Below are 14,588 nucleotides of genomic sequence, written 5' to 3' on the forward strand. Positions count from 1 at the left end.
GGACTTGTTTTTCTGTCTATTCCTTTACACCTCTGCTTAAGTCTCTGTAGTTCACAGTATGTGTCAAGCCTTTGTATTGTTAGAAAGTAGTTCTCACAATCAGTTTAACAAACCATTCTGACAAAGATCCTTCTTAAAGTGGACCTGTCACCCAGACATGAAAAGCTGTATAATAAAAGTCCTTTTCAAATTAAACATGAAGCCACAATTAATTTTTATATTAACACATTCAAATCCATTATAAAAACATTTAAAAATCCCAGCGGTCCATCATATACTGCCTGCCCCGCCTCGATGTCATAGAGGCGGGGCAGACAACTACTTAAAATTTCTATTCAGCACTCACATTCTCCCTACCATCTCACCATCTAATAGTGTAACCAGTGCGTGAGCAAAGGCAATCATGTCCCCCATTCTGGCACTGCCTGCTGGCTGTCAATGTATATTCCCAAGACTGAAGGAAACAAGATTTATATAATTTATATAGTATGTGCAGTTAATTTTGCTTAACAAACACAGTAAAAAAGAAATTGGAATTATTTCTTAGGGGGACAGGTCCCCTTTAAAGGATTTTGTAGATTGTGTCAAAGGCTGTAAAATCTTTTCCAGAAATATAAGTAAATGGCTTAGGATAGATTCACTGCCTGCTACAATAGGCCATCCAGGGACGTTAAAATACTTGTGTAATTGGGTGCATTTTAATGAGAACCCCTTTATCAAAAGCTGTAAATCCATTATCTGCCGTTGGATATATGTTATATGGATATATGTTCGAGGGTCTGCAGTGAGCATTTTGTAGACATCAGTGTCTGATAATTGTGTAAAAATCCCCATTACCCAGTGTTGTTTACACCACCTTTTCTTATCTCATATGTTGATATTGCTAATGATTACCTTACTCAAATGTCAGCCATTTGGCTTGCTACCAAGGACAAAGTCTTCCCCAATAAACAGCTCTTTCATATTCAATAGGTGATAAAATTTGTCTTTTTCCTTATTATCTGATATGCAGATTATTTGCTTGCCCATATGTGGTTTTTGATGACTGCTACTTCTCTTAATACAGGTTACTAGGGCAAATCCAGTGCTGCCATATTTATGTATTATTGTTCTCATGGTTTTGAAATTCTAATTCACTAAAATAATGTAATAATATCTGTTCTGAGACATGTTTGTTGTGGGGTATTTATGTGCCCTGCAATCTTACATTCCGCAATTGAAATAATTGCACAGAAACTCCCAGTCCCAGATTCAAGTTATGGTTTCCAAAACTGTAATGATTTGATTTTTTACTATTTGAAAAAATGTAAAACTTTGGCATCTTAAAGCTTGCAAGATCATGTAACAATGTTTTCAAGTCAAGGTTTTCCAGTTTTTTGAATTTTTCAAGTTTTTTTGAGAGTTTGTAGAACGATTGAAAATGATAAGTAGAATGTGAATTCAATGTGTTCACGTTTTTTCATGGTTTCATTTGCTCAAGTTTTTTTACATTCAAATGTTTTAATAAATAAGCAAACATTCATGTTTGTTAAAGTTTTGAGTTTATTTGAATTGAAAAAAAAACCTCTAAAATTGACAAATCTAATAAATAAGCCTCCCCGACTGTGCATTGTGTGCCACTTTATCATACTTTGAATTGTAAAAAAATGCAATTATTTATTCATTTGCAACATTGTATTTAGAGTGAAAGATGCCAGAGAGGATTTGAAACCTACTCAAATGTATTCCGGCAAATGTTTAGCTCAAATCAGAGTAAATAGATGGGGGTAATTTATCAATGTCCGAATTTGAATGTTTGTTCATGATTCAAGTTTGTTTTGCACTAAAACTCGCAAAATTCAAACTATGGTTCAATAACTCAAATGTCTGATATTTATTAAGTGCAAAAAACAGCCAGATGTTTGAGGGGGTTTTTTGAGTTTGTAAACTCACAGATTCAAGGTATTCAAGTTTCTTTATTCAAATGCATTTTCCATATTAATAAACAAGCAAGCATTCAATTTTTTTTTAAAAAAACACTCTGGAATTCACGAATTTGAAAATTGATAAATAAACCCAGAGGAACTATGAAAAAAATCTATTGTGTAACAGGATATTGGAGAGATACAGAGGAGGGTTATTTTTCTCAAAGCATATTACCAGGGAATAAAAATTCAAATTAAATAGCCCCTTTTGGCAGCCCAGCCCACAGACAATAACCAAGTCTTTCTGCCCACTCTTTAAGGACAAACTTTGATGCAGCCGGCCAATTCTTTTGCTGCTAGAGCCAATTAATTTTACTTGGTCAAATTTACAAATGTATAGTCAGTTGGGAGTATAATTCAGATCATGTATTTGTTTTAGTTGTAAAGTTTATCCAAACTCATTCCAGAGTTCAAAATTTTTTGACACTGTCATATATAACAAAAAACCTTCTCCATATTGGGCAGTAATATTGGTTCAGTCAGTCTGTTGTTGTCTGATACATTCCTCCATATCCAAGTTTGTTACCATTAGATAGACCGACTGCACTGAACTGAAATGTAGCTGTTCAATATGTTGCAACTTGCAATTATTTCCTTTAATTACACTCGTTCTGGAAAAATGCATAATAAAAAGTTGCATTGTTTTAGACACAACTTGCTTGTGCTTTATCAAAGGGCTTATGAAGAAGCTCACTATGCAGGGCTTTATCCCACAATTCTAGCAAAATTGCAATTGTGCTACACATATCAATGCATTCTGCAGTGGGAACCCAGGAATCTTCATGAATGGTGGTAGCTCAAGAGCTCTAATGTGTGTGTGATTTATTATACAGACTGCTGGGCACAACTTTGCTTGGCACAAAGATTCACAAGTGTAATGTGTGTGTTTAGATTAAAGCACATTTAATGGATGGTGTCAATGTGTATAAAGGTTGTGTCCATTTTTGCACCACCATAGTGGCGTTCAGTTACTACCTTGTAAATGAGCCCTTGAGTCTTATAAAAAACCTTGGCAGTGTAGAATTTAGTCCTTTTTTTAAGTGAATGCTAGGAAGTATTAACATTAACTAGCAGAGTATAATATTGAAATATTTCTTATGGTGAGTTTTAATGAAAACCGAGGGGAAGGAAACACAAAAGGAAACACAATAGTAGCTGTCTCACTGGCCCAGTTTATACAGGGCCACCTATTTAAAAAAACAAAAAAAAACTTTTGTAGTCTCAGAGAGACTGTTATATATACAAATGGGTTTGTAGAAAGTTAAATTTAGGCCCAATTACTAAATTCTGGGAGGTGCAAAGTGCAAAAGATTGCCATAAATCCCCATTTTCCCCAACAATTGAACTTGCACCACACTTTTATGTTATGGGGCAGAATCATGTGTCCCTTTTAAAGGTAATGTCCCAGTTACGAGCCAGTGAATGTCTCATAATATTGATATGACCAAGCAAATACATTTAGATTATTAATTATACATGTTAATATTTATTTTTGAAATAATGGATTATTTATACAGAAGTATTTTTGATAGACAATATAATTAATAGCAGAATACAGTAAAATAATTAAGACTGGTCATAACTTATTTGTTGTTTTTATTTTTGTCTTATTCATCTCTGGGCTCAGAATAATAATATAAACCTTTGGCAAAAATATACATGCCAATAATCCACTGCTTGAAGACAATATGGCAAACACTTCTACTGCCACCATGTACTTCCCTGTGGTGCTGAGGTAGGCTGGGATGAAAGAGATCCAAACAGCTCCAAATATCAGCATACTAAAGGTGATCAGTTTGGCCTCATTGAAACTGCCCGGCAACTTTCTTGACAAATAGGCAACTACAAAGCACAAAGCAGCTAAAGATCCCATATATCCCATTGTGCATGAATAAGCAATTGATGATCCCTTGTTACATTCCACAATAATGGTGCCTGACTTAGATTTATTGTCAGTGTATTGAAAAGGGCTAGAGTGTGCAAGCCACCCAGCACATATAATCACTTGTATAGCTGTGCACACAAGCACCAGGGTGTTCGTTACTCGAGAATTCAACCACATTCTCCTGCTGCTCCTTGGCTGGGTGAGGTTGAAGGCGATCACCACCATCATTGTCTTTCCCAACACACATGAAATGCACATCACAAAACTGATCCCAAATATAAATTGCCTGAGGATACAGGTTATAGTAATGGGACGGCCAATGAACATTAAAGCACAGAGATAGCAGAAAAATAGGGAAACCAAAAGGGTGTAACTGAGATTCCGGTTATTCGCTTTCACAACTGGAGTATCAGCATTCTTTAAGAAGATAAACAGGATGCTCAGGGGAAGGAGAGATCCCACAATTGAAAAAGCAGCCAAAGTGCCACCTAAGATCTCTTCAAATGACAAAAACTCCAGTGTTTTATCCCTGCAGCCATCATGCATTTCATTTGCCCACATATCTTCAGGGCATTCTGTACAGCTTGTGGAATCTGAGAAAATAAAACAAAGCATGAACAACTCATAGAACACAATCGGGCTTATTTATCAATTTTTGAGTTTGTGAATTTGAGTTTGTCTTTCTAAATCGAATAAACTTGTATATCGAATGCGAATAAAACTCAAAAACTCTAACACTTCAAATTGAAAATATGACTTGATTTTGCCTAGGACAACTCCCAATGACTTCTATAGAAACTCACAAGCTTTTTTGCACATACCAGACATTCAGGTTTTTGAACCATAACTCAAATTGTGCACTAAAAAACTCAAGTCGTTGATAAATCTCTCTCAATGTAATCTACAATTAAAAGGAAGCTGCCAATAAATTATGATATTGGGTGTTACTATCAGTCAGCTTTTTTGATTTTCTTATGGTTCAAGTGTAGCTGATCTAGCGTGGTTTTAATAATGAAAGTAAAAGTCTTGATTACTTAGGATTACAAGACCATGTTTGTTTGTGATTACAGTATATGTCAATGAGTAAATAATGAAAACCAAATGTGGTGTAGGGATCCATAGGGTTAACTAGTCCCTATGGCTTTAAACCCTGCAGCTTCCTGGTTTTGTGCTGTTACTGGGCAAAGACCCCTGTATCAGTTTTGAGTTCAGATGTGTGATTATTGGTTCACAGGGAGACCACTCCCTTGGCACTCTGATATAGTGTTTAGCCGGGGGGTGGGTCTGCCTCTTTGGCTGCCTGTGTTTACAGGGGAAGGAGCACTGTGCTGGAGGCAAAGGAACTAGGCCTCCAGTAAAGCCATGTGCCCCAGAGTGTGTCAGCCACTCTGGTGAAGTCGGGGACAGGGACCCCGTGAATGAGGACCAGTTAGATAGCAAGTTTTGTGGAGCACTTTCTAGCAAAGTGAGATAGTGAGGGAAGAGAGCACGAGCAGTTTGGCTCAGAGGAAAGTAGCTGTGGGAGTACCCTTCCAGACAGGCACTGTGCCTTAGTGTAGGGCCACGGTTTAGACCTAGGAGGCAGGTAGATTGAACCCTGATCCAAAGTTGCCGTGGGGCCTGAGGAGTGTGGTATCCAGCTAGCTGTTCCACAGAGTGAGCAACTGAACCGGTGGCACTGATCCTGCCCGGGCTCAAGGGGAGTTGGGAGGAGCGGGTGAGCACCCTCTCTGTGCTGTCCTCAGAGAAAGCTATGCTAACTGATGTGTGAGTATATTGCAAAACCCTGCAAGTTGCTTGTTGCTGAAAATAAACCAGTTCTACAGTTAAACTGCAAGAACCTTCTGGCGCCCATTTGTTATTCTGCACTGCACACAGCTACAGTGGGTTGTAGTTGCACTACACCATAGCTCCGTTTGGTTACTTCCACATAGCGAAGGCCCATCCTGAAGGATTGAGTCACGTGTACCCCATGCTCAAGGCCTATCTAGCCGTGCTGTTGGCTTGTTACAGCCAAGAAAGGGTTACATTTATGGCGCCCAACGTAGGGCGGAGCCATCCTTGAACAGGGTGGAGCATTATCCTGAGGGTGCTGAGCTGGTGTGCATGTAACTTTAAATTTTGCTGACAGGCTGCCGGACTCGATAGGAAAAAGGTACCTGTGGATGCTGATCGTGAATTCTATGTTGTATTTGGCCGTGGGTTCGGGCTTGAAGGTTCCCCCGAGAGTACCCATTGGCTGTTGAAGCCGTCAATCAATCGCTGTGGGATTTGGCGCGCTTCTGTGAGATCCCGCGGGAAGTCATGCTTGTTGACGAGACTTCGCGGAGCGTCGGCCATTTTGTGACAGACCTCAGACCCAGATGCAAGCGAGACATGCTGCCTGATTGGGAGTTGTAAGCGGCTGCTACCACTGAGGACTGCAACCGGATAAGTTCCAGATGACCGCGGCTGCGGACTGGATTGCTGTGAGAAGGGGGGTAAGCAAGCCATTTCCCCCGGGTGTTACTGCGGCGGCGGAACACCCCAACTGTAGTGACTTTCCCATAGACCCTGCTTTATCGTCCTAAGAGATGGCGGATAAAGACTGGGAGGGTGGGAGAAATCTAAGGTGCGAGGTTATGTCCGGATTTCCCACTGGTTGGTCACCCCTATGGACTCCCAAGGACAGAGACACTTAGGGGGGATGACCATGTCTGTTGCCCATAAAGGTGGGACAGAAGTGGACTAAATAAAGTTGATGTTGGGTGGGGTGTGTTTTTAACAGTTGCATGCACCCACTGACTTTTTCTCCTTTACAGCCAAGCACAAGATGGGGTTGTAAGTGGTTGAGAAATGGTAACATGTTTTTTTTCCACAGGAACCATTGTACCTGGTATGCCTCAGGAGAGGATACCTGAAGAGGATGTTTGGTACTGTGTGTTGCACTGTATATTATGATTGAAATGTGTGTTTGAACCATTGCCGGGACGGAATGGGTTTTCCCCCGGGTGAATGTAGGGATCCATAGGGTTAACTAGTCCCTATGGCTTTAAACCCTGCAGCTTCCTGGTTTTGTGCTGTTACTGGGCAAAGACCCCTGTATCAGTTTTGAGTTCAGATGTGTGATTATTGGTTCACAGGGAGACCACTCCCTTGGCACTCTGATATAGTGTTTAGCAGGGGGGTGGGTCTGCCTCTTTGGCTGCCTGTGTTCACAGGGGAAGGAGCACTGTGCTGGAGGCAAAGGAACTAGGCCTCCAGTAAAGCCATGTGCCCCAGAGTGTGTCAGCCACTCTGGTGAAGTCGGGGACAGGGACCCCGTGAATGAGGACCAGTTAGACAGCAAGTTTTGTGGAGCACTTTCTAGGAAAGTGAGATAGTGAGGGAAGAGAGCACAAGCAGTTTGGCTCAGAGGAAAGTAGCTGTGGGAGTACCCTTCCAGACAGGCACTGTGCCTTAGTGTAGGGCCACGGTTTAGACCTAGGAGGCAGGTAGATTGAACCCTGATCCAAAGTTGCCGTGGGGCCTGAGGAGTGTGGTATCCAGCTAGCTGTTCCACAGAGTGAGCAACTGAACCGGTGGCACTGATCCTGCCCGGGCTCAAGGGGAGTTGGGAGGAGCGGGTGAGCACCCTCTCTGTGCTGTCCTCAGAGAAAGCTATGCTAACTGATGTGTGAGTATATTGCAAAACCCTGCAAGTTGCTTGTTGCTGAAAATAAACCAGTTCTACTGTTAAACTGCAAGAACCTTCTGGCGCCCATTTGTTATTCTGCACTGCACACAGCTACAGTGGGTTGTAGTTGCACTACACCATAGCTCCGTTTGGTTACTTCCACATAGCGAAGGCCCATCCTGAAGGATTGAGTCACGTGTACTCCATGCTCAAGGCCTATCTAGCCGTGCTGTTGGCTTGTTACAGCCAAGAAAGGGTTACAGTGGTATGTTATATTGTTCTCACCGGTTTCATTGCTAAACTCCCCTTTTGAGCACAAGATACAGTCGAAGCAGCAGGCAGGCTGTCCCTTCTGTGGGGCTTTTCTGTATCCTGGGGGGCAGCTCTCACTGCATATGGATTCTGGTGCCTAGAAGAAAATTAATAGAATCTTTTGATTAAGATAAATTGTAATATTATACCAATTTTACATACATTCATAGAATTCCCAAATAATTAGAACACCCCTCATTTATTAATAAAAAAATGGAAACAGACCCCCTTTAAAAATAAGCACAGATGCAGGGAAATATGGTCAAACAAAGTAGCGCACATATACTTTACATCTGCAAGTGAAGTGTGTAAATTGAAACTTCTATCGCAATCATCATGTGGATTTTTTTGCCAGAAATCCAGTCTCCCTGAGGTGGCAAAGAGGTAATGCTCATGATGCAAAGGCAGTGCACCTACTGCAATTGTGTCCGATTCACCAAAATTTATGCAACAACTGTGCGCATCATTGCAAATAAAGTACAGTTATGCTGAATATTTTCATAGACTGCCTTTCAGATGTTCAGCATGTGATTGACCATGTGCACCCATGTTTTTCGGTGCAACTGAAATACAGTGATTGATTCAGGGTACTGTGAGAACCCTGGAGCTACTGCCTGGTCTGGTTGGTACCTCCAGGGCCAATAAGCACAGCACTTCAATTAGGAATGGAAGGCAGGAAGGACTGAGTGGTGCCAAGAACAACAATAGCTGCATGGAACACATTTTGATGTGAGTACCTTTAATGAATATGGTTTTATGTGCAAATGACTGCAGGGAAAGTGTTTGGACCACAACTCTACTTATGGGCATACATGAGCCCTTTTATCTTCATAGCAGTACCAAGGTAACATATGGATCTTTATCTGTGAAATTACACTGCAGGGGTGTGAAATAGCTAGAGAGTTCAAGAGCAGTTTTAGGTTCCACTAAGGAGGAATAGTTTGGTGTTAGTTTTTCCTAGGCGACACCTGCCTTAGTGTTGAGACTACAACTGCAAATAGGACTCAGGCTTCCCCTGAAGTGGGGTTGATCCATAACCTGGCTGAATCCATGAGTACATTCTGTCTCTACACTCACAGATCTACTTTCTCAGTAAATTTTGTATAAAGCAAGTACTTTTGTCTGTTAAATAAACCTTTAGTTCAGTGGCACCTATTTACTTATACTGTTATAGCCCCTAAAGTTACAGTTTAGTAACAACACTTAGGGGCCCATTCATTAAAGCACGAATTTTCGCTACTAAAAAGCACAATTGGAAAAAATTCGGAATAACCACGATAATTTCTGATTCTGAAAATTCTGATTTCTGAAAATTTTGCGAAAATTCTTTTCTTAGGCGTACGAAAATATTGTGGTTGCAATGCGAAAGTCACAACATTTTCGGATCTGAACGATCATAAACGACACAAAAACCTTTCTGGCTTTGAAACTTCAATGCATGATTTTGGAAGCCTTCCATAGGACTCAATGGCACTGTGCAGCTCCAACCTGGCCAAAAGATAGTCATGATACCAAATGAATTCCGAAATGGTTGTAGTGTTTGTGAAAAATATGACTTTTTTGTGCAAATTAACGAAAACCGCAAAAAAGTCATGTAATTTTAACAATATTATCGTGGTCATTACGAAAAGTTGTAAAAATTAGAAAAAATACGATTTTTTTCTGAAACAAAAAATCATGCTTTCATGAATGGGCCCCTTATTCTCCAGAACCCACCTAACAAGGGGACGGCTAAGAAAGAGGGTCGCAATGTCACAGTGATCTGATCAGCAGCTGTGTTTTTGTAGGGAAATCATTTGAAACCCTTTTCTACCCATAAACATTACCTGTTTAAATTTGTGATTCCATTTGATATAATCTTTTTTTATTATTAGTTGTTGCCCTTGAGGAGCAAATGGGAAGAAGCTGCCAATCTCAGTAAAGGTCACAGTTCCTTTGGATGTCACCCAGTTCATAATGTCATATTGTCCTACAGGTCCACCATTTGCAGCATAAAAATCTTCTTTGGATTTTGTTTGGAGATGAACATTTTTAAGGTACTGGTTCAGCTAGGAAATTACACACATATATAAAACATTGTTACAGTGCACACACACCTGAATGTGCACAATGAAAGGACTAATATGACATTCATACTTTCTTGTGATGGATTAATACTTTCAATATTTGACCATGGGAAATGTATTCTCATGGAAAAAATTGTTTCAAAGTATGATGTAAGAGTATTTTGTCTAATGATGGCATGTCCAATAGAAAATAGCTGGAGATGAAATTCTCCATGGTAAGCTTCCTTATACCCTTGCATAGAGATACTATAAAATATCAGTAGATTTCTTGTATTCAGCTCTGTAGAAAAATGTGTAATTGTATGGCATAACCAGCAGGGGTTCTTAAGCTTTTTCAAAAGGGACCCAGAATTATGCAGGAAAAATTGTCACAACTTGCTGATTTGTTTAAAATAAACGATGCACCTTATTTTAATTCCAACTGTCTGTTGTAGGAGGTAGATCATGGAGACCCATTCTAAATAGCAGGGTGGGCCCATTTTTAGTCATTCATACAAATTAAGTTGATGTCTTCCCAATAGTGAATTTTTTTTAGGGCTCTTCAAACAGAGTGTAGGCACGTCAAATGTTCCAGACAAATCAATGAAAAATTAACTCCGGAGATCCAAATGATCCTTCAGAAGGATTATACACCTGATGAAGGGACAGTTGGATCCAAACATGGTGTGCAGTACACAATAAACATATGACTGGATGACTGACCTTGTTCTCCAGAGTGAATTTTTCATCCATTTTTGGTCCCTTGGAATCTGAATGTACTCAAGCTAAAAAATAAAAACCAGTGGCATGTCCCAGAAATGCTACGTTTGATTAAACACATACAGGCTAACTCCACTTGCATTTAAGGAGATAAGTCATCGGGCATATAATATAGAGACCCACTAAGTCTAGGGGCCTGTATGTGTATGGTGATCTCACACTCCTGTGTGTAACCATTAAATTAAAGTTTTCTGTTCCAGACTACAAGTCTCTCTGTTGCCATTTATTTTTACATATTTCCATTTACAAGTAATCAGTTAATAGAAATGTAGCACTATAGGCTTCCTTAGATATAATAAAGAGACCCAATAAAGACAATCTAGAGGCTTTAATATCTCACCCTCACATTCCTGTGTGTAACCATTAAAACAAAGCTCTATACTAGATACTGCAAGTCTCCCTGTTACCTGCTAGCATGCAATCACAAATGGTAACAGGGGTAAAGAGACTCTATTGAAGTCTGATACCAAGTGATGATTCCCAGACAGACATCTAGACCAGTGTTTTTCAACCTTTTTTGGGCAAAGGCACACTTGTTTCATGAAAAAAATCATGAGGCACACCACCATTAGAAAATGTTAAAAAATTTAACTCTGTGCCCAGCAGCAGTGCCCCCCTAGTACATTGGTGCCCAGCAGCAGTGCCCCCCTAGTACATTGGTGCCAAGAGCAGTGCCCCCCTAGTACATTGGTGCCCAGCAGCAGTGCCCCCCTAGTACATTGGTGCCAAGAGCAGTGCCCCCCTAGTACATTGGTGCCCTGCCTACGGCACACCAGGCAACAGTGGTTGAAAAACGCTGATCTAGACTACTATTACTCAAAGTAGCTTTGATATGCTGAAATTCAGAGAATTTTGATGGTTGCAGAATCATTTTATCTCAACATTTCTGCTTTCACATGGCACCTGTTTTACATTAGTGGGAAAGTGTGCCCTTTTTTATCAGTTCTGTAACAAATTACAATCAACCATAAATTTACTTTAATTGGCATAGTGCTCCTACATTAGATATGAAGTTACTAAATGAAATTGAACTTCATAGATGTTTATTTATCTATTTCTATGTATCTACATCTACCAGTAATCAATAGAGATTTACCATTGTAGGCTGAAAATCTTTCATTAGATTTAACTGATAACCAGAAAGTTGCATGGATGACAGCATTTTATGCAAAGCCATAGCAAATGAATACACAGCTCTGTAAATAGCATACGTTAGTCTGAATGTCTTTATTTCAAAAATATTATCAAATCTTTTTAGTGACTCATTTCCAGTGCAATTCTCTGAATCATCAAATTTCTTATATGTGGCATTGTTTGGGGATAGGCACAGAAATAAATCATTCCAAAAACCATCCATAAAAAAACTGGGAAATGCAATTGGGTTGATGCTGTAAAGAAAGTCTTGGAACCCAGGAATTTCCCCTCTGTGTACTGAAAAGTGCAGGGAACCACTGAGAGCACTCAAAACTGATAATACAAATGTGTCTGCAAAAAATGAAAGTGATGCTGGTATAATCCAGACTCTACTAGGTTTTGCTGAGTAAATCAACTGTAAAAAAATGAAATTGCTACAAAATGGTATAACCACATTGGCTTTAGATTCCTCTATGACTTTAAAGACATGTTCGTAGCTTGTAGCATAATGGGCAGAGACAACAGCAAAGTAAGCAATACATATTCCACTTTCATACAAGACTGCCCTTAGCTCCTGACTTGTTCTCATATTGTGCTCCTCATCCGATGCAACAAGTCCGACCCATGTCCAGCCGAAGTAATGGAGGAGCTGTACATAGCCATTATACTGGGAACGGTCATTAGGCAAAATCCGGAAAAAAGATGGAAATAATGTTTTATCATCTAAACCTGGATCTTGGGTTCCATAACTAATCTAGGGACATAAAAGATAGTTACTGGCTAAAATGGGAACCAAAAGATGTATACGAAGGACTCATTTACATAGAAATCACATTAGTGGCATGCTAAAATGTATGCAAAATTAAGTGTCCATTGATGGCAATCATGGTGTGTGAGCCTATACACACTCCTAACAATAATAATAATAATGTTACCTTCGCTTCTTGGCTACCTGAGCCAAAAATAATTTTGTGTGCGCATTTTAAACTTGTAAACACATTATTAAAAAGTTTGTGCAAAATTTTTGTGCGCACCAGAATTTGTTGTGTGTGCTAGCTTGTGGGGAGCACCAGTACACCAGCCCATCCTGCTCTGATGAATTGTGCACAAGGCTAGGGAAATATGGAATTACTGCCAAGCTGGACCAGGGTTCCACAAGAGCATAGTGTCATGAGTCACTGCTGTCTTGAGCCAAGCAAATGACACGGTAATGATCTTATTAACGGTGATATTATCCCCACTCAAGAAATGTTAGCTGTAACTTTCCTGTAGATACTGAAAAAATGAAGTTGTGTATTGGAGCATCACGCACAATCGCACAAGTAGAATCAGTGAGCTCAGTGAGATATGCACTTTTGCACAATTTTCTGCATTCCTAAATCAACAATATGTGCTCTTGGGAATGGAGCACGGTACAAACCATTTTTTTGGTCTGATTCAGTTTAATGAGAAAAACGAAAATAGTTGTCAATAAACTTTATTGTGAAAATCTAAATGTGAAATGTGAATCAGGGACTTTTTTGTTTAACTAAGCAGAACAGGCTAGTGGTGACTTTACACATTTCAATATGCCCTGTGACACCTGTGGTTGTCCATTGCATTAACATTTTCTAGTTATGCTTTTACATCACAATTACTATATTGAAGGATACTCAAGGATACTTTTGTAGTGTGGTATATTTTATATACCCCTTACACATTTGACTTTCTTCTTACATACATCTGCAACAATATATCTTTTATTTCCATTCTAAAATGTGTCTATGAAGATTTCCATTCATCCAGGTCATGGTATATCTAGTATAAATAAATTTAAAGCAACTGGACTTGCTTTTTTGGACTGTTTGATATCCATTCAAGAGGGGGGTATCTTGAAAACAGAAGTATACAGGAAACCCACTCACACGGATCAATATCTGTTGTTTGATTCCCACCATCCGCTGGAACACAAACTGGGTGTCATTACAACCCTACACCACAGGGCGGAAAGTGTCACAACTGATACAAGGACACTGAGTCCAAGGACAAGGAATGTAAACATCTCAGAGGAGCACTGAAAGCTTGTGGCTACCCAGACTGGGTCTTTGTCAAAACAAGAGCAACTAAGCCCAACAGGAACACCAAAAGGAATAACCGTCCTGAGGCAGAGAGAAGGTGCAATATAGTCATCCCATATGTAGCAGGAGTGTCGGAGAACTCAGGAGAATTTTCAACAAACACCACATCCCTGTGTTTTTCAAACCTAGCAACACACTGAGACAAAAACTTGTACACCCAAAGAATCCAACACCAAAGGAAAAACAAAGCAATGTTGTTTACGCAGTCCAGTGTAGCGAGGAGTGCACAGACCTGTACATTGGTGAGACAAAGCAACTGCTCTCCAAGCGAATGGCTCAGCATAGGAGGGCGAACACTACAGGCCAGGACTCTGCTGTATTTCTACACCTAAAAGACAAGGGACACTCCTTTGAAAATAGCAACATCCAAATTTTGGACAAAGAAGACCGCTGGTTTGAAAGAGGTGTAAAAGAGGCCATTCATGTAAAAGTGGAGAAACCATCCCTAAACAGAGGCAGGGGACTTCGACACCATCTGCCTGCTACATACAATGCTGTTCTAACATCTGTACCCCGGCAGTTTCAGAACTCTTCACACATCCATTAATGCACCTCTAACAAGTAACACCTGTTTTGAAGAGTTGCATGATACTTTGGTAATCCTTTCAAAGTAACTCCACAGCATTCACACCTCTGTGAGTTTCAGATGTCACCTTTCTGAAGAGCTACAAAGTGCCATTGTGATTGGATTAGTGG

The 14,588-nt window shown here is 39.9% G+C and overlaps 1 protein-coding gene across 1 annotated transcript; it reads right to left on the bottom strand.

The window, feature by feature from the left end:
• Positions 1 to 3,540: 3,540 nt before the first annotated feature.
• Positions 3,541 to 10,614, bottom strand: LOC100493554 (vomeronasal type-2 receptor 26). Its single transcript, XM_031906523.1, has 4 exons — positions 10,585 to 10,614; positions 9,643 to 9,864; positions 7,790 to 7,913; positions 3,541 to 4,442 (listed from the first exon to the last, which is right to left on the bottom strand). Exons 1-4 carry the CDS (start codon positions 10,612 to 10,614, stop codon positions 3,541 to 3,543), a joined length of 1,278 nt encoding a protein of 425 aa, XP_031762383.1.
• Positions 10,615 to 14,588: the final 3,974 nt, after the last annotated feature.

The sequence above is a fragment of the Xenopus tropicalis genome, chromosome 7, assembly GCF_000004195.4.
Source record: "Xenopus tropicalis strain Nigerian chromosome 7, UCB_Xtro_10.0, whole genome shotgun sequence".
NCBI classification, from domain to species: Eukaryota; Metazoa; Chordata; class Amphibia; order Anura; family Pipidae; genus Xenopus; species Xenopus tropicalis.